Source organism: Annulohypoxylon truncatum, assembly GCF_022578515.1.
Source record: "Annulohypoxylon truncatum strain CBS 140777 unplaced genomic scaffold F4807scaffold_11, whole genome shotgun sequence".
Classification (NCBI taxonomy): domain Eukaryota; kingdom Fungi; phylum Ascomycota; class Sordariomycetes; order Xylariales; family Hypoxylaceae; genus Annulohypoxylon; species Annulohypoxylon truncatum.
Genome location: NW_025953797.1, coordinates 354,176 through 381,145, shown reverse-complemented (window position 1 = coordinate 381,145; position 26,970 = coordinate 354,176). Strand labels below are relative to the sequence as shown.

The following is a 26,970-nucleotide window of genomic DNA, read 5'->3' as shown; positions in this document are numbered from 1 at the left end:
AGAGACGAATCCACCTTTGGCCGTCCTGCTCTGCTGTTCTACCATAACTTCCACTGGTGACACTCCTGATAGCGGCCTAGTTACTGCAAAGTACCGGGGTGATATGCATCTCGGTTGCATCTTGTGGGTACGGTGATACGAGTACGGCTGGTACATACGACTGCCTCGGCCTGAAATGGAAGTAGACAACGCCTGGGGAAATAACTCTTCAGGCCGGTACAGGAAGGATAATTACACATAGACGCGACGAACCCGATGTGGGATAACGAAAGCATGAAAAGCCCAGCTAGACTTAATCAGATAAATTGCCATGTGATAGATCAGAATCAAGATAGCTTCAGCAGCCTTTGCCTGGACTAGTGGCACCCTATGTTGCCATCGGCCCATGCGCCGACTTGCAATATTCGGCGAGCTTGGACGTTTGGGTCGTTCAATATTAGGGCGGATCTAATATTTGGCTCGTAAGATGACCTGCCGTACTCACCTAAGCGGATGATCAACGATATATCCTCCATGTACGAATTCGGGATGATGGTCTGTGCCTCTCCCATCCAGACGGTCCGTGAATCTGTTTGGGTAATGCTCAAGTGTCAAGACGCAAAAGATCTACCACGCGGACGGGAGCACTAGCAGCGCGGTACCCAGCCACTACAGACCGCCTAAGGGTCCTAGTAATACTCCTAAGTCCCTAAGTTCCTGGGTAGTAGGAGAATTCATTCATTTAAGCTCGCCTGAGCTCCACTTGATTATCGACTTGGCCAGTCTGTTCGCACCGGCCATGTAGTAGTGGTAGCGGTAGCAGTAGTACTATTAGTGGTGTATGCAGGATGTATGTATCGAACCGATGCTAAGAGAATGCTTCCTCTGAAAGCACGATGATGCAATAATGCCGGCTAGGCGAAAAGGTCGCCCAATGGTGCCTGACACGGCAGATAAGCAGTCTCGTGCAACAATACTTCCGCTTCTTCCTAAATAGTCGATGTATAGTGAGTAATGTGGATATTAAGGAAATGAGTCCCTCCTTGAGGAATATCCACAGGTAGCAGTTTTCGCAGTTGATTTTTGACCGCCTCTAGGTGCCCCATGCTTGCGTCCATCGAAGTATTCTTAGTTGCAACGATGGCAATAATGGTAGCTCGGTGACGGTATACCCCATATTCGGATCTAATAATGATGAATAACTCGACCAATGACAGGCGAGGGGGATATTGATAGATCGTAACGTTAGTTGATAAAAGCGCGTGTTATTGGGCGGGGTTGTTGAGCTAAGCCGCTCAGGACCCCTCATAGAATTGGCATCTTCAAGCCGTTAGGACGAGAATATAGACGTACGTCAGCAATATAAAACATAATGCTGAAGTCGTGATGGAGACGGATGGAGACGAATGAGGCTTATGTCTTGTATGCGTCTATGCATTGCCGCATTGCACGTCAACAAGCGAAATAGGTAGCTAAAGCCTGTAATATGTGCGGAATGCTTGAGCGGGAGAGCGGGTTTGCTGGGCTCGAACACCGTGTCAAGCTCCCTGACTGGTGATGACAGGGACAGGGGTAGCAGGTTGTATGCAAAGAATCTCGGTTGTCGACCTTGGCGAACAAGAGCCTCTAAGGATTCCTATCCCGCACGATCCATTGATCCATTGGGGTCGAGAAGAAGGCCCCATGTTCAGACGAGGGACTTGACTCAGGAGGAATATAGCACGCTTCCATTAGCCATTATCCGTCGTCCTTAGATGCTCCTACGACCTTTGGTGGACTTGGTGGGCTTTGGTGGACATTGCAAGGAACTAGGGAGATCCACCAGACGTTGCATGTAGGTATGTTCTGCGTACCTAATAGGGAGAAGGCGACACAAGATTGACGGTTGTAAGATGACAAGTGACAACATCGAAAGTGACAATTTCCTATAGAAGTTTCTTTGCGGTGGATTAGGAAGGTGAACAATTTCTCCTGCCACAATCTCTACCGCGCCGTGTAACAATGTAACGGATCTAATCCGGAGCGGAATATCAATATAAAAAACCTTATGTTGGAACCTAAAATACGAACCTTCTCATAGATCCGTAGGTACATCAATATGCATCCTATCATAAATGATAAAGTTATACTGCTATACATATACGAAGATATGTAGCTACACAATTATAGTATGCATTTTGTGTCCATGGTATACAGGTGTGGCTTTCTTAGCGGTGAACCGGCGCTGATTTTTCCGCTTCTTAGCGGCCACAAGTGGCTTACGGGAATGTTCCGCGTGCATAATAATTTCTTCTTCAAATCCCTCGAGACGTTTCTTTGTGTGGATGTACTAGAAAAGGCGCTTTGCTTGAGAAAAAAAAAAAAGAAAAAAAAAATCTCCGAGGCTCCGGCTGAGATCTTCAAGTAGCATGTCCTTATCGTTTCAAATTATTATCTATATCTGCGCAAGGCTTGCGCATAGGTCGGCTTAGGGCAGATATTTCCAAGTTCTTTTCTTCGTTACCCCTTGTACATATAGTAAGCCATCTGTGTCATCACCCGCTAAAAAGTACCTTGGTCCGCTTGGTATGTATAATTTGATGACGATACTTGTTCGGCCGCGTTTGTACTGGGTTCGCAAGGTTCGGTGATCCACGACCAACCCAAGACGCGATGGCGTCGGGTAGCGAGAAGCAAGGACTCGAGAGCTTGTCAACATTGGGAGAGAGGCTTCTGCACATGCCGGAACGCATCATGCATCAGGGTCCCATCCCATGTGGAGATCATGGCAGTAATCTTAAGTCCAGCTGATCTCGGGTGAAAATTTGCGGTGTACAAGGTATGTACCGACAGAAGTTAGAACGATTAATACATAGAAACCACGCGACGTTGTGCCGTTGGCACCGAAGGAATCTATCACTATGAAAAGATTGTGATTTAGAGACAAAACGGCGAAAATGCCGATGATCTTCCTTCGATTTATTCCGACGAGCTGGGCGTCTGTCGAAACTGTAGATCTACAATCTTTGCCGCCGACTTCTTAGGGCGTTAGAGAGATGTTTCTTGTTTATCACCAACCGCGCTGAGTTGTGTAGGATATAGTACAGACGATACTGACGGTACTGCGCGCAATAAAGGAAGGCGTCGAACCAGAAATGGCCAAACTGTTCTTGGAGTATAATTGGCCGTTGCCCGGTCAGTCAAGCATCTTCAGACATTAGATGGCAGGCAAATGGCCCGTTTCGCTTGGTGGCCTCAGCAGAGACGCAAACTATTGGACTCGGGAGGACATTACATGGCAGCCGAACGCCTCGTAGATCTCGGTCCAGATTGAGAGACTTACCAGCTTCCAAGGCCCAGTGGCAGGTGGGTTTCGGTGGGGGTAATTCTATCAACTCGAAAAAAATCAGGAGAAAAGCTCCCTTTCCCCTAGGGTTTTCAGAATCTTTGTTCACGACAATACTAAACCATGGCGAAACTGGAAGAAAAGCGACATTGTTGTCCGGTGGCCACGGGGGCTTCGACCACGACGCACCATATTTCTCCGGCATACGAGAGTCCAGGCGGCGTCTATGCGCTTCATTCTTGTTTGAGACATATCGTGTACATACGGACCGGCAGGTGTGGGCGTCAAAGAATGTAAAAAGATCCGCAGGCGCTTATAGAAGGACGGGCTGGACGGGTTCAAACCAATAGCGGGGATCGACCGGAGGATTTAATCCCCCCTAGGATAGGTAGACTGCGACGGTGGGCTGTAATGGCTGTAATATGATTGACAAACTCGCTCAACTTTCCAATATTGATCAAGCTTCGTTTTTAGACTTGGCGGGTCCAAAACGAGACGCGGGGTTGCTACAGATTTCGAATATGTAAAGGACCAACGTCTGGTAATTTTGTTATTACGTTCCAATTTCGTATATGTACATACTGCACAAGATCCCCTGGGAACACAGGTATATGTGGCTGCGTATATGATGTTGACCTGATAAAGTGCTGATGAGGCACAACCTCGACAAAGGTTTAATAACCCGAAAATGGCCAAGATACAAGGACAGGGCCGCAGACAGGGCAGACGGGGCAGACAAGGCACTCACCGGCATAATGGGCTAACTATCGCAATGCTAGTCTGGTTCCCGGAGGGCGGACGCGATATGAAAGTGTAACTTTATTAATGGGCGCATTGACGATGATAATTAATGTAGCAGTCTGATCTATTTACGGTCGTGAATTCATCGACCTACAGGCAACCAAAAGGCAACCAACGTCAACATAGGAGAGGTCGAATTAAAGAGCGAAGAAGGGGAGATAACGTGACGGACAAATTTGACTGGTTGACAAGCCTCCTAACGTCCAAGCCTATTAAAAACGCGGTAAGCGTGTAATATGTAGTTTATTAACCTATCCGCCCGAAGAACGGCTTACGAGACAGCTCGTTGGACAAGCCACAATATAGGGGACCGTTGTATGACCACATGGCAGACCGGAATCCTAGCAGCCGCATTTCCAGCCACAGAACTCATCGGGTACACGGGTGATATGTACTGCATTAGCAGCCCTATCTGAAGATGGATGCAGGTAAGACTGCCCCCAGGTGGTATATACACCCCTATACACGCCCCTATGTCCCGTCCCTATTTACCTATTTACCTACCTAGGTAAGGAGGTAAGGAGGCAAGGAGGCAAGGAAAAAAAGAGAGAGTCAATGCTGAATGTTACCCCTTTAACCTTCCACGTAGTATGTAAATGATAGGCGATAGACGACATGAAATGCATGGTAGAATGGTTGCCATGTGCTATGCGTTACATGGTAGGGAACTACCGCAATAGTTATTGCTAGCGGGATGGCACCGTCACATTTGGTAACTTTAGACTAGAGATGTATTGATTATGTACATGGCTAATTGCTTGGAAGATCGGGTTCTTCGACTAAGATTTGTGATCTTGTCATCTCTCGAGACGAGACGAGACGAGGCGAGCCGTAGACCGCATCGAAGCATGCCAGGTGCTGGAACCAAGCCCTTCCGGGATTGCGCAAGGCGGAATAGTTTTCAGAAAAACGTGCGAGATTCCACCTCCTATTAGCCAGATATTTAGTCGCGACGGGAGGCAGTGAGACGACCCAAGACGACCCTGCAGAAATCAGATAGACTACTACATCTATCTACCTCCTATGCAAAGTACCTAGTCGCCGATGGAGCCCGTACCCTTTACCATTTCGGGATCATGCGTTAGCACGCTTACCCGGTTCTACCTAGCCCGCACATGCCATCAGGTCTGGGTACTGGTCTGGGTACAGTAGAACTAATCCCAAATTGATGTGACCTTGCACATAACCCCACGCCGATCACCGCTGGTCTTGAATCCTTTTTTCAGGACCGGTGTCTTTAATTTGAATATCTAGCCCTCTCTCTTTTTGATTCTTCACCAAAGTTCCTCTGGGGAAATGAGGCGTTATGTTGACATCCAACGAATAAGGCATTGAAAGCTCAGACGATGTGACTGTCGATCCTCGCATCGCATCGCACCATATGTATCATGATCGATAGTCTTTTCTTATCCTTGTTCTGATGTTCGTCATTGCCGTGCAGGGGGTTTGGAATCTCTCGAGTCTAGACAAGTTGAAAGAAGCAATATCCTTCATGAAGTCCGAGGCTCGAGTAACTGACGATAGGACCAACGATATAACCGGGCGCGGACAACGGACGACAACGCCTACCCAGGTAATCTACCTAGCAGTAGGTAGGCGTAGCTGGAGCTAGCCAGCCAGCCCTGGAGGTGGGCTAAGCAACGCACGGTAGTAGCTAAATACGCATTTAAGACATGCGTAAAAATCAGGACATGTCGTCGTCCTTAGTGGTACTTTTCAAGTTTTATGTTTTATGCCACCTAACAAAAGTAATGGGATACATAATAACCATAATAACCATAATAACACGATCATGCAAGGCTAAGAATATAAATGGATCGGCATGGGATGTTATGTATGTCGTATGTACAAACTTTTCCAATACATATTCGAGTACATATAACCAAATACTGGATGCATGAACTCGGCAGGCTTTCCTTGTCTCCCTCGACCAATCCTTGCCGCAAGCCACGCCCAGCTTGGCTTCCCCGTGCAGAAATGATCGAAATCCATAAGCTGGGTTATGTAGTACCTGCAAGATTTCCCCATGTCGATTGCCAGTTGATTATCTATCAAGATACATTATACGTGCCTACAATACGAGGTGAAATGAAATACAATCAAAGATTCGACTTCATCACATCCCTCAATAAGATTCTCCTACCTTAGATGTGACAATGATCGTTGAGCCGCCGCTAAGGAACTGCCGCCGGGTAGGGATGCGGCCAAGTCTCTTTGAAGTCCGGTTCCGCACAAGCCTCCCCTATTATTCGAACCCATGTTGCCATGCTACAGTACATCCCTCATGGTTTTTTCTCTCTTAATACTTTATTTCTCTACATACGCTATTTTACACCTGCGGCCGTAGATTATCCACCATTGAAGGCTCGATACTCACGATCTCCATGCCGGACGAAAGTATGTTATGTAAATATGTTATGCTGTACAATTTTATGTGCACCGTAAATTTCATTTATACCATTCACGTACTATGTGGTACCTTTCTAGGTAGGGGTGCGCATTCATCTAGTATTATCGAGTATTCAGCAAGCTCCAATGCTATTAACTAGTGGTGGCTGGCGTGAGGTTGGGCTGGACACTATATCTACTAATCTATTTACGAATCTGACTTTTCATCTATTACTTTAGTCAACTCCACGAAGTGTTGTCCTTAGTGACGTACTAAAGGCTCGGGATACTACGTCTTCGCGTTATGGCTTCTTACCGGGGAGTACCACCCAACCTGCCCTGTGGAGGTGTGGAATATGTATGTAGAGCCTCAACAGAGGGTTAGTAATTGGTCTAATCAGGTACTTCTAATACTTCCCATACCTCCCCTGACCGTCTTCTTGGTGTGGTCGTGTGGCCCAAACTTTAACATCCCTGGTGTTTTTCAAGTAGAAAACTGATCTCGAATATTCGGTGATCTTATTGTTCCCTTTTTTACATCATCTTCATATAATGCACGTGTAAGATGCTGCTCCTCAATCTATTTAATTGAGCTGAGGCCTGAAGGTGAGGCCCTCTGGAGCGCTGTTCCTCCAATCAGGGTCTCCCTTTGGCCAATAGTTGACTCGCCATTTGACGCCGGAAGCCGATTTAGTCAGTGTTATTATTATTGTTTTTTTTAATTCCATTATTCTACCTTCCTTCACTAACCGTGCCGTTTCTTCTGCCCCCCCATACGTGGGTCCTCAGTCATCAACACTCACAAGCAAAACATGACTACCTACCTAAAAGCTAGAAAGCTAGGTACTTACAGCGGCGGGTGAAAACATCCACAAAATCCACCTTATTCATGGCGACATCCATAACATAGAACTCCTCAATAGAGCCACTCATCGTTCCTTGCAGTATATTGGGAGTTACGTGCATGCCAGCTCACATACCTACTACGCAAGGACGCATAACCGGGCATTTTCTTAAACTGCTTGTCTTGCATCCCGCTCCCACACCCCTCTCAGGAGTGGTCTACGTACCGTTCGTTTCCTCTTATTAGCTGGACGTACCATGTGAAGTCAGAGACAGTAGCAGCCACCAAGTCGGCCTCAGAGCCTTGGACCGGCAATCAGAACATGCACCCCCCTCTCTCTAAAAGCCGTTGAACAATACACCCCCCTCTACGTAACTGCCCCTTCGTCTCCTGGTCCCTTGAATCTCGATAAACCCTAGCCAATTGAAGAGTCATGTTTTAGGACTCTTGTCTCATTATTTCCGCTGCGCATTTCTTAGCAATCTCAGAGCGCTCAGACATAGTCACATCATGGCACTCACGCGGGGAATTCCCAGATCGCCAGGGGAAAAAATAAAGAAAAAGAAAAAAGGTCCAAGGTCCCATAGCGGGCCAGGGGAGATAAAAAATCGCATATTCAACGACTATCGTATTGCATGGCAAGCAAGGTATAGGTATGCGTTATAGTATTATTGTGGGATATTAAATACACGAAGGCATAGGTGATTTCGTTCATCACTATTGCCAGCTAGGCTGGCGGGCTGGTAGAGCACTACTGCTACTACTACATACATACATACATACTTACTTACTTACTACATACTACCTACTACCTACTACATACTCTCCCCGTTACCCTTGAAAATCCCTGATCAATGATTAGCAGCCAACGCTTCCCCGTCGAGGGCCAGGGTCTACCCTGACAGGTCCGCAGCGCCCATGGGACCCCTGGAAAGAGCTAGGATTCTACCATCATGGCCACCATGTCAAAAAGAGGTCCACTCTCTATCTAGCACTACTACCCATCCTCATCCTTACTCTCAGCACATTTATTAGCCGGCTAGACTAAAACTAGTACTTCCTGTACGTCTAGTGTTCTTTCTGTTGTGTGCTGAGGTGCTGCGCTCGCTCGCTCTCCTTGCCCATTGTTGTGTTGTCCCTTAGACAACATAATCCATAACCCATAATCTTTATTATTAGCCTCTTGCATGCTACGTACACGCTACTCGCCTTGCCGTCACATCGACATCGACCATGCTCCAGGGATCTCTTCAGACTGTATTTCTGCTACCCTCTGCCTTTCCCCATGCCCACTCCCTGTCGTAGTAGTAGACCCCCCCAGTCACTCACTGCCCAGCCCAGCAGCGCTCGTGCCAGCGCATTCTCAGTGCTCATCAACGAAGAACCGCCAAGCAGACCTGGCGCGTGTGCAGCAAGTGGCCTAAGTACTTTCGTATGGGCGCCCCAAAAGAGCTTGTACCCTGGTTCGTACCTAAATTGTCCCAATCTCTAATATTAAAGTCGCACAAAAGCCTCCCGCGACCTTATCCAGACCCAAAAGTTGTCGAGCTTCTCCATCTTGAGTCGACGAGTCGGCATCATCTAGCTCTTGCCCGACGCAGCTACCGCCGCTAGCACGTTGCCCTTCCCAGGCCTCCAAGACCCAAGAGCTATCTGACGGTGCTACAAGGAGAGAGTGTCGTGTGTCTTGTGCTGCAGCTCCCCGTCATCCCATCTCCTAGGTTTCCACCAACTCCGCCGCGCGCCGTATCACCGGATTCCTAACCTTGACTGAGCCAGTATCACAGACGATTTTGCTTGTCCGACCTGTCTTTAAACACTCGCCATCGAAGTCAGGCAGGACTGAGGTCGCCATTCCTAACACCTAGTCTCTTTTCTCTCGATCTGCTTTGGGCCATATAACTTTCTAGCAATAAACAACTTGCGGAACTGGAGAAAAAAAAAGTTTGATAATTACTCTTCTAATTTCCAAAAAAGATATCAAGTCTGGGTTGCGCTCGCGGGCCTGAAGCAAAGCGCTGCTTACCAATCGCTGCGGTCTAAAGTCTTAACCGATTTCCAGCCTAGTTTTCCAACTACCGAATCGGCCAGGGCATGCTATTCCTCCAGGATCGAAAACCCTATCTCTAAACGGTGTTGCCGTACTCCCAACTCGAGTGCCAGGCCGCCGTCTAGAAGGAGCAAAAAAAAAAAAACGTTAGGAGCTTAGGGTCCTATCGTGTATCCTCCTTAGGCTGCATCCATGCAAACCCTTACTTATCGTGCTGAGCAGTTGAATTTTCCACTCGGCCATCGCCGAGGTATATCGAATCTGGCGAACTTCGCTCTAGACCTGTCCTGGGCCAGAGCAGAGACGGATTGTGCTCTCAGTAGCACAAGGGCGTATCCCTCTCCGCCCATGTCAGGGTCTCCACCACCACTCCCGCCCAAGCCAAACCCAGAGGTCGGTGATCGAGGTCAGGGAGGCTACCAGCCTGTTAGTCATGATGCGTATCGCCCAAGCTCGACAGTTCCAGGAGGCGAGTATCGAGCACCACCCCCGCAACCACCACTGTTACCACCAACTACCAGCGCTCATAGAGCCTATCCCCCAGAGGGCTCGGAACGGATGCCATATCCAACCTACCATCGCCCAGACGAAACGATGGGACGACCGATGTCCTACACGCAGCCGCTACCGGGCCCGATGGCTCCCCAGCCTCAGTATCCGCTTCCACCCGTAGTTGGGCCAAGCCTCGGACCATCACCTTACGCAATGCCGGGCAACCCAGCAGGAGCCGAGAATCCGCCATTTACCTCTCCCAAGTCCCAGAGGAAAACCAAAGGCCATGTAGCTTCGGCATGTGTGCCCTGCAAAAGAGCACATCTAAGGTACTACCGCAATTTTGGTTCCCTCCTCCCTAGCAAATTTCCCAGATGCTAACTTTTCTTAGATGTGATGGTACGTATCCTATTCCGATTTCTTGTTATTTTCATTGCAGGTTGCATGCTCTCATGGGTGGTCGTGACGAAGAATCCGCGGCAAAATGAGTCCTCTGCGCCTAGGATTCAATACCAACTAGAGGTCGTCTTCCGGGTGGCGATTACACGAAGATTGTATGGGTTTTCCGCAGCCACGGCCATATTCATGGGCAAACGAGTCCTGGTTTGAAAGGGGACGGATCCCTTCGGAAATCAGGGGTTTCTCAGTTTCCAGTGCAACTGCCGATAGAGATCGGTGGGAGGGTCAAATTACACTCAGGGGCAACCCGGGGTTCCGCAAAAACTCGGAATGAATGGCGAAAATCACCAAAGCGGAAACCGTGGCAAATTCGAGGAAGACAGGCGCAGATGTCCTTGCCATGGAGGGCGTTGGGAGGTGCTATCGGCAAAGATGGAGACAAGACTGAAGTTGCTACGAGGCACACAACTTGAATGTTGAGAAGTTGCGGTCTCTGTCTTTGCTAGGCGCCTTCCGATCGTCTGGACCACGTGCTCCTCATCTGACTCGAAATACGTCATGAACACTCGTTGAGAAACTTTCCATATTCCCAGCCGGAATCGTCAAAAACCCGAGAACCTGAAACCCTTTTTCTTTCTTTCATATATTCTCACGCGTCGTTGAGTCGTGGTATAAAACTGACAATTTGGTGTAAATAGCCCAGCGGCCCTGTTCCCGATGCCTGAGCAACGGCAAGGAAGATTCGTGCGTCGATGTTCAACATAAGAAGCGCGGCCGACCTCGATTGCGCGACGATAACCAGCCCCGATTTGATGCTGGGGCGAGATTCCCTCATCCTGCCGATCCTTCGATACGACGACCAGTCTCCCTCTACTCCCCGATGAGCGCGGTTTCTGCCTCCTCATATGAAGACCCTCTTCGAAGAAGTCATTCTTATCGGGTGTTGAAATCCCAGCCGAGCGACCCCATCGCACCTAGATTTATCGAACGTGGATCGGTTTCAGACGCAAACATCTACCCCACCCCCTTATCCATACCCTCACGTGCACCAGAACCAGTAGCATTCCTAACAACTGATTTGGAGATTTCGAAGGCGTCAAGCACTTTCGTTGAAGCGGTGGGATCCCGGATGATCTTAGGTCGAAGATTGTTGGAGATTGTCAACCCAACTGAGCGGGATAGGGTTGTCGCACTTCAGAGGTCTCTGCAAGATGAGCAAGCTAGGAAGGAACCGAATTATCTTCCGCCGATCTTTGGAAAGCAGGAGGCCGACAGAGTAATACAGGCTTTGCCCTTTAGCCCAGAATCGATATCGAGGTTCCAACTAGATCGCCAGGATTTCTTCACATTCATTTCCGGAGATGGTCAGCTACGACCGTACCCGATTCGCATCGGGCTCGCAAAGGAGGACTCGATATACTTCGTCGTGTTGCTGATACGTCCGGTCCAGGCATTCCCACATCCTTCGCCCTCTCCTCATGCTCGAGAATTTTCATATTCTTTCCAGCCTCAGCCATATACGCAGCTGACCCCTGTTTCCGGCTCGTTCGATCCCGGGCGACCACGATTCGGGGAATCACCTCGGGAGGGGGGCTATACGCCACGACAACCACCAACACCCGCACCCCTAGCCTCGGGCCTTACCCCTGGTGTGAACCCGAACGTCCCCTCTTATTCTGCTGCTGGACCCGTGAGAATAGAACCTCAGCCTGGTCCTTCTCATCATATTCCAAGGAGCGAGCTTTCCATGGCTAGACCGCCTCAGCAAGTGGAATATCAACTGCCTCCCATCCGTGGACCGGGACAGCCCGGTCCCTCAGGAGAAGCGCCCGGTTGGCCGCGGGATGACCGATCAGGACGTGTCGACATCGGTGGATTAATAGAAAAGCCCGACCCTTCAAGACGAGGGCGGTAGCGTTCGGTCGACATTGGAAGAACATGAAGGCCCATGGCTATGGGTAATTCCGGCAGTTCTTTGCGAGCCAGTCGCTTTCGATATCTACTCGCAAGATTAATGTTTTATACCACACATCATTCATACCCGATTTGTAAAATATACCCATATCGCGCATCCGTCGTTTTCAGTCGCGCAGGATACCATGTACAACATAATGCATCTTTCCATCTACATATCATACTCCCGCCATGGCACGGCTTCTGCTTTTCCAGGCCTGTTTTAATATTAGCATGATTCCGTGGACTGTTTTCGCTAGTCTCGATCCAACCGTCCAAACTCGGACTTGGTCCCTATTTTCTTCCCGACATTTTCGTCTTGGTCAGGTCAGGCTGGGCCAAATCATCGTACTACCAGTTGCATTGTCGAGTTTCTTTTTCGGACGCGGCGCTTGCGGCTCTTATTTCGCCACAAACCGGGAACTTGTGCTACGCCGGGAGGCGACAGCACGAGAGGACAAGAAGAGAAGAGAGTGCAAGGCCATAATGGTAGGAGTCGTTCATTCGGAAGGCCTTCTGCGTCTTTCATGTACCATATATTAAGTCGAATTTTTGGGGGTGGTGTTTTTGTGACGTGAAAGGGGGAAGTGGTGGTCCGATGACAAGGCCTGAGAAAGTGCCCAGCTTAGCCGCGCCCAACTATTTGATAGCAAACTCGTTGTACCAGACAACAAACGGGCGGGGTTTTTCGATTTCGGGGTCTCTCGCTGTCATATTTTTTTCAATCTTGTGTATAAATTTTTTTCTTCCACTTTTGATCTCCGTCTACTCTTGAATTTGGCCAACAGTATCGGCCAAGACGAGAGGGGAAACCCTACGAGGGCGAGATCATGTAATAAGATATTAGTCTTAAGGAATGAATCCTGTGTAGTCAGGGAAATAGCGAGGAGGCGAAGAGGATGGCACACAGAACGTGTAGGTCATACGGCCAAACACGAACAAGTGTGGAGGAGAGCAAAGTAAAAAGGTAGAATTCACAGAGTTAAGATGGGTATAGGATATATCAATGAAACGAAACACTTTCTGACAGGGCAGTGAAAAGAAATCTGGGTCCAGAAAATGAAACAAGCGCGAGAAAACAAGAAACAAGATGTTTACCGCGACGCTCAGAAACTTTTAGCTTCGGGACCAGGCTGATCAAATACTATCCCATCCACCAGATCCATCCAGACTTGCCAATACAACCTGGGAAGCGAGCTTATAACCCGCCTCAACTAACCCTAAGGATTCGGCCCGTACTACCATTAGACCCCCGTCCACCTCTCTCTCGACCTTTACTCTGCCGTCTTCCTCTTAAATCTACAATTTTGTTGTCAGGTTAGGCGTAAGCGTCAACCAGTAAGAGGTCAGTGCTGGGCCAGTTGCTAGGTTCCTTCCGGTGGTTTGATATGATATCGAGGTCTATAATATAGTTGTTTTGTACCGGGAAGATTCGCTTCATTTCCGGGAATTACGACAGTACACATCAACAAAGCACCATTCGAATTTCAAGAAGATAGGAATGCTCTTCCATAGTCATACCTTTAAGCTCCTTCTCTCCTCCACACAGACGGAAAATAAAATCCCACGGGACGGAGTTACCGTCTAGATCCATGGATACTACACAGGCACACCGCACACAATATAGGTACCTACACGCAGACTCGTACGCATCCGGGCAAATGGGCAAATGAGCCAATGTCCAGTCCGAGCCGCTGTCGCTCAAGAGGCTCTTCCCCTCTTTTTCTTACCATGCTGACCTGGGTGTTCCTTGCTTGACGTCTCAACCTTCCTGGCTCCGATCTCTTCACATACATAATACATGCCGTTACCGTGACGGCCCTTGCAAGCTTGCATCTTGCATCACACCGCAAGATAAACACAAGGAATAAGAAAACCAAATGCACGTCCCAGGCCTAGCACGTCGTGGGGAGCCCCCAGTCCAGGGCTGTGCAGGGCAAGCTTAACCTTGACGTGCGACTCAGTGCCGTGGTTGGTTCTCCAGGCATATTCTCATTAAACGGCCTACTAGGCGCGAAGCGCTAAGGGTTCTATGTCAATGCATGTGGTGCCTGGGCTTCTGTATTTTCTCTGTGTTTTCTCTGTATTTTAGAGTAAGCCGCAGTTGTGATTGCCTCTACATTAACCTACGGGCCCAGCTAACGTATGTACATACCTACATGCGTACATGAGATTTTCTTATGTGGTGTGTCTGCAGGGGTGGTTCAGTGGGTAAAATTGTCCGAGCCGTTTGCAGCGTGCGCGCAGTGTTACGGGAGCGCTGTACCGTAGGGGCTCCACGGATGCACCATCGAGCACGGGTAGGGTGGTAGCGTCTAATAAGCTAACGCTAACGAAAGAAGGGGGAGACGAAAGAAAAAGCCCCGACTGGTCGACGCTCTTCCCTATTTTCCTTGAAAATCCCCAGTTTTAGAGAGATGATGCTTGTCATTGCGGAAACGATCACTCACACACATACACACACACACGGCAACCATAAGACTACACCGCACACCACCCATCACCCCCATGCTGTTGGCCCGCGAAGCCGGGCACGGGATTTCTGGGTTAGTAATGAATCCTTCCAGCCCAAAAAGTGACACATCGCGCATGCGTCGAGATATCTGTAAGGGAAAAATACATGTCACACCTATCTCGTTGCTTTTATGATTTTCGGCTTGCCTTTTTCGATGGGCCTAGCTCATTAAACGCATGATGCCCAGTCCCACCGGTCTGTTCAACCCACTACGTCAACGACTAAGCAGACAGGCAGACAGGCAGACCAACCGGGAAATGTCGAGTGAGATAAGATGACCTAAGAAAGTGGCTAATGATATAGATAAAGCTTAATACACAAGCATTTGTTTACTTCATGAAGCTCTAAAGAAGCTATCTAGATCTTTCTATTCCAGCTTGGGCAGGTATCCATGAAGCTATACAGAAGTTGGAATGGGTAGCTTCGTCGTTGATATTAGCAATCCGGAATACGAGCTAAAGCTTCACAGCCTTGCCTTGATGCGAGATAAAGCTGTTCCTACCGTCGCAATCTTAGGCGGGACGTGACCCGGTTCTAAGCCAAGCCACTTTACATCGGTCTATGTAACATTATATCACCTTCATCGGCCGAAATGTCTCAAACTGGGCTTGAAGTGTGCCCAGAATATTTGCTTATTCTTCATCACGGACTTAAGTCTTCAACCCCAATACACCAGACTTTCCAGTCTGATTGGACATAAGTTATCTGACCTCATTTCATCGGCCTTCTCAAAGGCCTAGTCTTTCTCGCCATCACAGGACTTCATTGACCAGGTATTCCTTCAGTGACAGCCCAGTTACAGTACGGCTAGAGTCGGACGATGCTGGGCAAAGTCGCATTAACCAGAATGTTCATCTTCCTTGGCAGTCTAACGAAAGATCGGCCAAGTACCAAACTTGGTGAACACACCTTCGCCATAAGACGGAGCCCAAGCCGTGTATTAAATTATCGGGTAGCATTAGACGGCTCAACCATTCCGTTGACGGAGCACCGGCTAGTTCCGGAGATTCTTTCTCTGTCCGGGCATTTGTGTTGTGCAGAGGAAACGAATTATTTTCGTATTCCGATAACAGGATAATCGAGGCCAGTCATCTAGGTATAGACTCGGCTCTATTGGGGACGATTTAACATAAAATTCCTTCAACATTCTAAACATATAGGTATCTATACCGGCATATCCCGAACAAGTGTAATCTGCGAAGTGGAAGACAATTCACAACAAACTGTCAAGTTCATATTGTGTATTCATCCACCTAATTAGCTCTGGCATAATGAAGCTCGGCTCTTTCGACATGGTAGCTAAGAGCAAGGTAACCATAGAAAAATTGGATGTGAGCTCTGCTAAGTGAAGCTAAGAGATATTTTTAGACAACGCCAAAACAAAACATTTTCTAGAAGGGGAAAACAAGTCCTCGCTAACAATTGCAATTTTATTGTTGAGAGTCGAGAGCCACATCTTGTAAGACGTAATCCTTGAAAGCCAATTGGAGCCTTTGAATTTGGCCAATCACCGTTAACCACTAGGGAAATAAAGAGGAGGCCCGAGCGCTTGGGCGAACACAGTCTAGCAGTCACAGTGTAATTTCCCTATTTAAACTCCACCTGAGCTAAAAACAATTTCTGATTGGGTGGAGGATCCCCGCTCTTGCCTTACCTGTCACCTACAGTACAACTGTCACTGCTTCCCAAGTTCTCATGGAGTAACCCAATGAGATAGCAACCATTTTCGTGGCTGCCTTACTAGTCCCTACCTAGCGAATACTTTATTCCTACATCCATTTCCAGGAGCCAACGATTCATCAGACATTTGATCCATTCTATTTGCCTCGAAACCCTTATCCGCCTAGCAACATCGCCTTGACGGGTCTCATGACAGTCATGGTCTGAAAAGGTGAAAAAAGCATGTTTTGCAACGAGACCTAAAAGAGGATCTTCATCTCACCGGTCAAGTATTTGGCACTAGAAGCATCGCGATGCCTGACCCTATGGAACTCGATGAGCCAAGGGGCGTCAAACGGAAAGCCCCATCGTCTTCGGCAGATGAAAATGCTCCACGCCGAATCAAGGCTAGTCTACTCACGTCTTATATTAAAGTAACACATATCTGATCCTTTATTCATGCATTCAGGCACTAGACCCAGACGTCGTAAACAAGATTGCTGCCGGCGAGATCATCGTAGCCCCGGTACATGCTCTGAAAGAATTGATCGAGAATGCTGTCGATGCAGGCTCGACTTCTCTAGAAGTATTAGTGAAAGAAGGTGGCCTTAAACTGTTGCAAATCACCGACAACGGCCATGGAATTAATGTGAGTTTTACTTGAGACGCTATCACCCGACGAACCCGGTTTCTAATGTCTAGGTAGAAAGAGGATTTGCCAATTCTCTGTGAAAGGTTCACTACATCCAAACTCAAGAAGTTTGAAGACTTGAGCAACATTGCAACATACGGCTTCCGCGGTGAAGCCCTTGCTAGCATTAGTCACATTGCTCACTTAACAGTTACCACAAGAACCAAGGATTCCGAGTGCTCATGGCGTGCCCACTACGACGGGGGCAAGTTGTCCCCTGCAAAGCCCGGTCAACCGGCTGACCCTAAACCTATTGCCGGACGAATTGGTACACAGATCTCAGTAGAGGATTTGTTCTACAATGTTCCCACACGACGAAAGGCTTTTAGGTCTCCCTCAGATGAGTACAACAAGATCATTGATATGGTAGGGCGCTATGCAATTCACTGTGATGAAGTTGCCTTCTCTTGTAAAAAGCACGGCGATTCAGGCACGTCAATCACAGTACCGCAGCAAGCTTCAGTAATTGACCGGATCCGTCAAATCCACGGGAATGCCGTCGCGAGTGAACTTATAGAATTCAGCGCATCTGACCATCGTTGGGGTTTCACGGCTTCGGGTTGGGCCACAAATGCGAACTACCATATAAAGAAAACTACTCTCCTCCTTTTCATTAACCACCGCAGCGTCGACTCATCTAATATCAAGAAGGCAGTGGAACAAACGTATTCCGCGTTCCTTCCTAAAAATGGACACCCATTCGTTTATCTCAGTCTCGAAATCGACCCTCAACGGGTTGATGTCAACGTACATCCGACAAAGCGAGAGGTCAATTTTCTCAATGAGGATGAGATTATCCAATCGATATGCGAAAATATCCGCGATAAGTTGGCGGCCGTCGATACAAGCCGCACTTTTATGACGCAAACCCTACTCCCCGGCTCCATGCTTGCCGACAGCTCTGGTAAACAAGATGGCGATAGCTCTGTGCTCAAGACGCCCGCTGGACCGCGAAAAACGCCGGTGCGACCTGATGAAAGCAAGATGGTCAGGACCGATGCTTCACTGCGTAAGATTACTAGCATGTTTCCCGCTATATCGCAATCTCCGACCCCAGGTACGTTGAGTAATACTACGCATGATATCGCTCAAGATCCTGTATACGAAACAACGGACCGCGAACCGATACTATGCCGACTTACTAGTGTGCGTGAACTTCGTTCTGCCGTCAGAGATGACATGCACCACGAACTCACGGAGATCTTTGCTAATCATACCTTCGTCGGTATTGTGGACGAGAAGCGACGACTGGCTGCTATCCAAGGAGGCGTCAAGTTGTTTCTCATCGACTACGGTCGGGCCTGCTTTGAGTACTTCTACCAAGTTGGGCTGACAGATTTCGGCAATTTTGGTATCATAAAATTCCAGCCTGCACTAGACTTGCGCGAAGTGCTCAAAATTGCGGCCGAGCAAGAAAAAGCCATTGCGGAGGATAGTGATACGTTCGACGTGGATGAAGTTGTGGACGCAGTGGCAGAGCAGTTAATCGAGAGAAGGGAAATGCTGCTTGAATACTTCAGCTTTGAAATCTCACCTGCTGGAGAGCTATTGAGTATCCCATTACTCCTCAAGGGGTATACGCCATCCATGGCAAAATTGCCGCAATTCCTCCTTCGCCTTGGCCCTCATGTAAATTGGACAGATGAAAAGCTGTGCTTCGAATCTTTCCTGAAAGAGCTAGCGACGTTCTATGTTCCAGAACAACTCCCAACCCTCCCAGGTAATGACGAGACAGAGGAAGATGTCCCCGATGAGATCAAAGCAAGAAGATCTCAAATCCGCCGCGCGGTAGAACACATATTCTTTCCGGCGTTCAAAGCGAGATTGGTAGCAACCAAATCATTTATGAAAGGCGGCGTACTTGAGTTAGCCAGTCTCAAAGGGCTTTACAGAGTTTTTGAGCGGTGCTAATGTCCCAGCGGAGCATGTGATACCCATTGATGCTATAGATATATATTAGAAAGATTGCTGTCTATAAGAAGATACGGAGTGGCGATATAATTTGCTGTTCGTCATAATTTTCATGAAAGGCTTCTAACGGATCATGGGACCTTGGAACCATGAGACGAGTCCGGTAGAATAGTATCAATCAATACAACTTTCTAGCTTGGACTTTACCTACTTACTACATTGAGATTTGTCAAATAATCATATCACTCACTACTGTGAAATCAAAGATATTTTATTAAGTAGAGGAAACCCAGAAAAAAAGTTCATTTATGTTGCTGCTAGAATAGGCAAGTTTCATCGACGCACTCACGGCTATTCCGTGATTCCTATCTATGTCCAGCAAAAAGAAACTCATCATCTTGACTAATAGCGATGGTGAACGATGCAAGACAACTGCAGTAATCCGCACTGGTAAGTGTGCAGAAATAAGAGATATAGCATAATTTGTGCATAATAACCTCCCATAATGCCATTTTTTTCGGATGACTCAGAAAACCCCATCCGTCGAAAGCCAAGGACTAGTCATTCTCAAAGAGAATGAACTTATGCTTCATCGTTGCGAAGCTTGTTGCTGGACTCACCCGCCGATGACTCAGGCTCTCCCTTAACTTTGCCTGCGTGGAACGTAATGTTAGTACTTGAGGAATTAGGTGACAATTTGAGGGATGCGTATGGACCGGAACACATACCGATTTCATCGTCGGGAGCTCCAGCTGAGATCTTGCTTGAAGTGGAAGAAAAAGACGCCTTCTTGGAGCGAGGCTTGACATCTTCGTCTGTTTCATAGCATATATGTTAGTACTTAGATGACGAGGAGTAGGGAGGTAATAACGAGATACGAACCATCGTCACCAGCGAAGTCCTCGGGCTTCGACTTTCTCTTCCTAGATCCCTTGCCACGGCTGGGACTGGGGGTGACAGCTACGTGTAATGTTAGTCCATGATTCGAGGTGAGGTAACTTAAGATAGGAGGAAAATATTTAGCGAGGTGGATTGACATACCCGGATCGTCGTCGCTCGGGGAGTGCGACATGAAAGTAGCGTGCTGGGCACGGGCGGCTGTCCAAGCATGCATCATACTTCGCTTGGTACGGCCCGGCAGGTTGACGGAGTCATACGGGAAGCCGCTGCTGCCGCTCAAGGCCTGGATTGCTTGGACGAGAAATGAGACCTGGCAGGGATATCTTATTTAGCATCTGCTCATCGTGAATAGCACACCCAGTTATCATAGCAGGTGGTATTCGAATAATAAGGTTACATACCTTCTCATTCTCGGACCACTTGGGAGGTTTGCCGGCCGACATGGTGGTGGTTAGATATGCTGCTTTTTTGAGACGTTAGTTGTGAGAATGTGAAAGTGTGGAAGATAGAAACGAGAGTGTGTAGGTTGTTAATGTACTTTGCGAAGTGAGATGGAAAGTTTGTGATGTATATGGTGGTAGAGGAGAGAGGGAAGGAAAGAAGTGGCTTGGTGAGTGTTGGAAAGATGCCCATGGGTAGTATGGAAACATAAAGTGGTTACCAGATATTCCCCGTATTGTACTAGTAAGTAGTACCGAGGTTGACAGACTGACATTGATGATATGAATAGAGGAAGTATGGAACAGATATTTCGTGAGAGTAACTTGAACATACCTTAGAGATGGATAGCTTGAGTGTCGAAATGCGGAGTTGGGTTAGACGAAGAATGTTGTAGAGGGAAGCGTTGAATCGAGATATGGCAACCGGAACGGCACGAACTTAAAGGACAACCAGACGTAAAGTCCATCTTGGACGGTCTATTGCTGGTCGGCAGCTGTGTATACCATAATGGTCACCACCCATCGGCTATTACTTCACTTCCTTCTCAGTGAATACTAAACCCGCCTACACTTCCGCCTTCCCCGTACACACCCTTGCCACTCAACGTCGAACTTGGCACAACTACTCAGGTAGGCGCCTCCCAGTGTGGACGCACTCGAGGATGAGAGGATGAGATAGGCATCAAGTCCGCCAGACCCACTTGCACGCATTGCAGGACTATCACGGGCTTTGTGATAATCACATTCTCGTACGTAGTTCTTTCGTATCTGCAAGGTTGAATTCGGTCAATGGCTTGAAGGTGCGTCCAAAGATGGCTAAATTCTAGGCCGTCCGTGCACAAAAAGCAAATTCACCAACATGGTTACAGATCCTTACCCAGATGCGTCTGCCTTTCAGCCCTATGATCGGGCCACTGTGACGGAATGTAGTGATAGGTTACCGGTTTACAGGGAAAAGCAGTAATCTATGAGAGGTGATGTATCTATTCACGATTATCTGGCATCCGTGCACTATGCAGGCTACCTACCTAATGTTGAACTGATCGTCTAGTATGAGAGGCAGAGGAATGTCTTAAGTGGTATTCGATATCTGCTTACTTGCCACCATTTCAGGTATATGAACTTAGGGGTCTAATCAGCGAGAACCTGGTCTCATTCTTGGTTTATTTAGATGACGATGTAGCTATGTATGTAGAATCATCATGAGCTTACTTCTGCCCGAAACGACAAAGGGAACATAATACCTATCAATGTTTAAGATTGCAATCTCTATAATGCATGCATACACTCGGTCTCCTTTCAGGACTCGTTGATTCCAGAAATAGTAGAGTAATTATAATATAAATCATACCTCTCACCTACCTCACTTAGGCTTCATCATAACAATAGATAAGGTCGATTCTATTCCCGTTCGTACATAAAAGCCTCTCCTGTTATTCACGTGCAAGTTACTTAAGTAAGCGTGAACATTGAAGTTACGTCAGCCAGGGGTACGGCACGTGAAAGCGACCTACGTACCCGTGTAAAAGTCAGGTCTAACGCAAGCGATCTGTATTTTGATTAGTTAATCGTCCCCTTGGACGTGACCTACCCCGACGCTAAGATAACGATCCCGTTATCGAACCCTTGCTGTCCCTTATTCTAGCAAAACTTAATCTCGTAGGGTGATGCAGTTTGCAGACCTCTTGCCAACAGCCAACAGGTAGACGGGTGGAAGTTGCCCTCAGCTAGGATTTACAAATAGTCTTTTTTCCATTTCAATTCTGTTTCGTCTTTAATCCCCATTCGGTTCAACACTAAGTTTTCTTCTTCGAAAAGCATTTAGAGTATGCGAACCGCTTGAAGGTGCAGATATATAAGCATTCGCATCCTATCCCGTCCTTTAGCAACATCCGTCCACACCCGCGTCATCGTCGTCATTGTTATTCCTACCATCGCCGTCGCGATCGCAATCTCGATATAAAATCTGAATTGTCTAGGGGTCAATTAGATGTGCACATCAAGGCGGGGATAATTGGTGCTATATGAGGCACCTTTTGCCTTTGCGCATTGCTGAGTCAGGCTTCACCCAATTCCTTCGACCGTCGTTAAGATCTTCTCGAATTACGCCGTCACTTCCGCGCTCATCACGGTGCGCGTACAAGCCTTTTCTACAACATAGACTCACCTTTCGTCCTACACGCCAATTCACTGTACAGTCAGAGTCACGCAGTGGCCAGCATCAGCAAGGGACTTCAGCAACCACAGCAGCCAAAGCAGATATGAATGGGACAAGTCAATCCTCGCGCACTAAGCGCAAAGCTTCCTTTTCGCCTCACGACCATGATCGTCCACAAAAACACATCCGACCCATTAATGGCAAGATGTCCCCGAGCGAAAATACACCCGATACCGAATTACCTAGTTTCATGGAAGACGATATGGTCGCCGACGAAGATATCTCCATCCTCTATCCACAGCCTACCACCGACACGACTGAATGGCAAGCTACCATAGAGAAGGTGGTGAAGAATGTTGTTTCCATTCGATTCTGCCAAACTTGTTCCTTCGATACCGACGTAGCTTGCGCTAGCGAGGCGACGGGGTTTGTTGTCGACGCTGAGAAAGGGTAAGGACTCTTCAAAATAAACGAATTGGGATTTTCAACCCGCTGATACACTGGCAGATACATCTTGACGAACAGACATGTCGTCGGCGCTGGTCCTTTCTGGGGATATGTTGTTTTTGACAACCATGAAGAAGTTGACGCGTACCCTGTATACCGAGATCCTGTCCACGATTTCGGCATTCTGCGATTCGATCCTAAGGCGATTAAGTATATGCCTGTCTCCGCTCTACCCATCCGCCCAGACTTAGCAAAAGGTATATTCCGCATTCACATTCTGCCCCTTTCGAAGCTTATCCTAAAATTCCGATTTCTAACCTACTATTGTTCCTCCTTTTTTAGTGGGAGTTGAAATCCGAGTTGTCGGAAATGATGCTGGCGAAAAGCTCAGTATTCTATCTGGCGTTATTAGCCGACTTGACCGTAATGCGCCCGAATATGGCGAAGGCTATAGTGATTTCAATACCAATTATTATCAGGCGAATGCTGCTGCTAGCGGGGGTAGTTCTGGTAGTCCCGTCGTTAATATCGACGGCTTTGCTATAGCTCTCCAAGCTGGCGGGAGATCTGATGGCGCATCCACGGACTATTTCTTACCTCTCGACCGCCCGTTGCGAGCCCTTCGCTGCATACAAGAGGGCAAATCAATCGAACGAGGCACAATTCAGTGCCAGTTTATCATGAAACCCTTTGACGAGTGTCGTCGTCTCGGCCTCACGGCAAGCTGGGAGAAGGCAGTTCGAGAGACATTCCCTAAGGAAACTAATATGCTCGTTGCCGAGATTATTCTTCCCCAGGGGCCATCTCACAACAAGATTGAAGAGGGAGACGTACTTCTGAAAGTGAATGGCGAGATGATCACCCAGTTCATTCGACTTGACGATATACTGGACTCGAACGTTGGCAAGACGATTCAAGTGACTCTTCAACGAGGAGGTAAAGACGTCGATATTGATATCGAAGTTGGCGACCTCCATAGTATTACCCCGGACCGGTTCGTAACGGTGTCTGGAGCTAGTGTACACAACCTATCTTACCAACAAGCACGCCTATATGGAGTAGCTATTCATGGTGGTGGCGTTTTTGTGTGCGAATCAACTGGCTCTTTCCGTTTCGATAGTGCGGACAGCGGGTGGATGATCCAGAGTGTCGATCAGAAGAAGACTCCCGATTTGGAGACCTTCATTGATGTTGTTAAGCAGATCCCGGATAAGAAACGTGTGGTTGTCACCTATAAGCATCTTCGCGATCTTCACACTCTGAACACCACCATCATTAATGTCGACCGACACTGGTCTGCAAAGATGCGACTGGCAGTACGGAATGATGTGACTGGGTTGTGGGACTTCGAGGACATCGCCGATGCCCTACCTCGTCAACCTCCAGTGCGTGTAAAGTGTTCCTTCATCCAGCTAGAGCACACGTCTCACCCTGCTGTTGCCGATTTAGTCCGCAGCTTTGTGCGCGTAGGCTGCACTATGCCTTTGAAGCTAGATGGATTTCCTAGAAATCGGAAATGGGGAATGGGCTTAGTGATCGATGCCGAAAAGGGCCTCGTAATCATCTCGAGAGCTGTCGTCCCTTACGATTTGTGCGATATATGGATTACAATTGCCGATTCGATCGTTGTCGAAGGCAAGGTTGTCTTCATGCACCCACTCCAGAATTATGCAATCATCAAGTACGACCCGGCGTTTGTCGATGCACCAGTCTTGAGCGCTAGGCTTAGCAAGGATAGTATCGCGCAGGGGGCTTCCACTACGTTTATTGGATATAATAGGAGTGGCCGAATCGTACATGCTGCTACTACAGTGACCGAGATGACCACAGTTGCCATTCCTGCTAATTCCAGCGCACCAAGATATCGGGCTACCAACATCGACGCTATAACTGTTGACACAAACCTTAGTGGGCAATGTGGCAGTGGGGTTCTCGTCGATAAGGATGGCACTGTGCAGGCTTTATGGCTCACCTACCTCGGCGAGAGGTCCTCTGGCTCCAGAGATGAAGAGTATCATCTCGGCCTCGCTACGCCGACTTTATTGCCCGTCTTATCGCAGATCCAGGAGGGCCGCGATCCGAAATTGCGGATGCTGCCGATGGAATTCCGGCCTATCGCCATGTCTCAGGCCAGAGTTATGGGCATCTCGGATGACTGGATAGAGAAGGTAACCCTAGCCAACAAGCATAACCACCAACTGTTCATGGTTTCCAAATGCACATTCGAACGCGACAATCGACCCGTTGTCTTACTAGAGGGCGATGTTATTTTGACATTGAACGACAAAATCATCACGCGTGTGTCAGAGCTCGACGTGATGTACTCGCATGAAGTTCTCGACGCAGTGATTGTGCGAGAAAGCAAGGAGATGCGCCTCCAGGTCCCGACATCCCCTGCGGATGATGTAGAGACCAACCATGCCATATCATTCTGTGGAGCTGTGCTTCATGTTCCTCACCTTGCGGTTAGGCAGCAGATTAGCAAGCTACCGAGTGAGGTATATGTTTCTGCTCGGAGCAGAGGTTCGCCAGCTAAGCATTATGGGCTTGCACCGACCAACTTTATCACCCACGTCAACGGCGTATCAACTCCGGATCTAAAGACCTTCTTAGAACACGTAGTCAAGGTCCCAGACAATACTTGTAAGCATCCCGTCCATTCGTCTGTCAGATTAGATGAGATTGACTAATATTTGATCAGATTTCCGATTGAAGGCTATGACGTTCGACAACCAACCATGGGTCATCACGATGAAGAAGAACGAACACTATTTCCCAACGGTAGAGTGGATCAAGGACGGCTCGGAGCCATGCGGCTGGCGACGGGTCACGTACGAGAGCGGTAAGCCTGTCGAGGGCGAGCCAACAGAAGGGATTCTACCTCTGCAAGATGGAGAAGATGTCGAGGCCATTGATGACGATGGTGGCATTTAGGGGGCATTCTTCTCGCGCGCAAATGTTTGAATCGACGTGCTGGCGTGACACAGCATAGGATCAGCCGTACTTTGTCATAGAGCTCTTGTAAATAGACTAATGAAGTAAATACTAACGGGTAGGCTAAGAAGGGGGCTACTTGAATAACTTGGCTATAAGGCCTTTATTCTTGCACTTTTTCCGGTTCCAACTAATAGTGATCTAAGTTCGAGTTGGCAATGTGCTTAGTTGTCCTCCCACCTCTCCTACTTAACGTATAATATTCATTGATGCTGTGGATATTATGACAGATTCACAAATTTTAGTCTGGGATGTCTCTTAAGACTGAAGCCACGCCCGATCCTTGATCTGAGCAGGGGCGATAGCTGTCAACAAATCGCCATAGCCTCTTAAGCCAAAGAGAGTTCAAAGGGGCTGGACAACAGGTACGACCCAGCGAACAGGAGATACGGAAGGTACAACACTCCACAGAGCAAGAACACCCGAACCAACAGCAAGCATGTAAGGTTAAAAAAAGAAAGCTTTTACCATATCTCATCCCAGACCCGGGCAATAGCCACTGCGATTCGTGGTTCGCTGCACCGGGCTTTTGGTCTAGGTTCCTCGCTGCCCGGCTACGAGCAAGATGTCCTCCAAAATCGCGCGAGACGGTTGTAGGCGACCCCGTTCGAGTGGGGTGAGCAGAGGCCTCTTATTTATTTTTATTTTTTTTATAGGAGAGTCATTAAGGGTATTTTCAATTAATTTTATGATATTGGGTTGAAAGTGGTTGATTATGATTATCCTTTTTTAATCCGACCTTTTGCTTCTGCATGTCCCTGTTTTGAGTTACTCGCTCCCCTTTCAATCATGTGACGGGAAGGTTCAGGTACGATATATTGCTTTTACACACTTACTGAGAAGTATTGTTGCCATGATTCTATCACTACTTACCTGTTGCTTATATATAGCGTGGTGTTCTACTGGAAATAAATGCGTGGTTTCTGTATAAGTGAACTACTACCGATATTCGTTGAAGAGTTGCGTAAGCGTCTACCCCTTTCTGTTGTCAACCACTTATCGATTACTATCGCTCATACAACCA

General features: G+C 47.9%; 4 protein-coding genes across 4 annotated transcripts; 3 read left to right on the top strand and 1 right to left on the bottom strand.

Moving 5' to 3' along the window:
* The first annotated feature begins 9,170 nt into the window (after window positions 1-9,170).
* F4807DRAFT_43118 (uncharacterized protein) lies at window positions 9,171-12,308 on the top strand. Its single transcript, XM_047998474.1, has 3 exons — window positions 9,171-10,208; window positions 10,271-10,278; window positions 10,977-12,308. The coding sequence occupies exons 1-3, from the start codon at window positions 9,580-9,582 to the stop codon at window positions 12,191-12,193; spliced, it is 1,854 nt and encodes a 617-aa protein (XP_047855437.1). The 5' UTR covers window positions 9,171-9,579; the 3' UTR covers window positions 12,194-12,308.
* Window positions 12,309-16,412: 4,104 nt separating this feature from the next.
* On the top strand, window positions 16,413-19,208 carry F4807DRAFT_420843 (DNA mismatch repair protein MutL). Its single transcript, XM_047997528.1, has 3 exons — window positions 16,413-16,812; window positions 16,875-17,054; window positions 17,112-19,208. The coding sequence occupies exons 1-3, from the start codon at window positions 16,720-16,722 to the stop codon at window positions 19,005-19,007; spliced, it is 2,169 nt and encodes a 722-aa protein (XP_047855436.1). The 5' UTR covers window positions 16,413-16,719; the 3' UTR covers window positions 19,008-19,208.
* A 76-nt stretch (window positions 19,209-19,284) lies between these two features.
* F4807DRAFT_420842 (uncharacterized protein) lies at window positions 19,285-20,704 on the bottom strand. Its single transcript, XM_047997527.1, has 6 exons — window positions 20,682-20,704; window positions 20,309-20,615; window positions 20,049-20,217; window positions 19,890-19,967; window positions 19,736-19,822; window positions 19,285-19,660 (listed from the first exon to the last, which is right to left on the bottom strand). The coding sequence occupies exons 2-6, from the start codon at window positions 20,348-20,350 to the stop codon at window positions 19,590-19,592; spliced, it is 447 nt and encodes a 148-aa protein (XP_047855435.1). The 5' UTR covers window positions 20,351-20,615; window positions 20,682-20,704; the 3' UTR covers window positions 19,285-19,589.
* A 1,301-nt stretch (window positions 20,705-22,005) lies between these two features.
* Window positions 22,006-26,207, top strand: F4807DRAFT_420839 (Pro-apoptotic serine protease NMA111). Its single transcript, XM_047997526.1, has 4 exons — window positions 22,006-22,955; window positions 23,013-23,209; window positions 23,295-25,595; window positions 25,654-26,207. Exons 1-4 carry the CDS (start codon window positions 22,372-22,374, stop codon window positions 25,884-25,886), a joined length of 3,315 nt encoding a protein of 1,104 aa, XP_047855434.1. The 5' UTR covers window positions 22,006-22,371; the 3' UTR covers window positions 25,887-26,207.
* The last annotated feature ends 763 nt before the right edge of the window (window positions 26,208-26,970 follow it).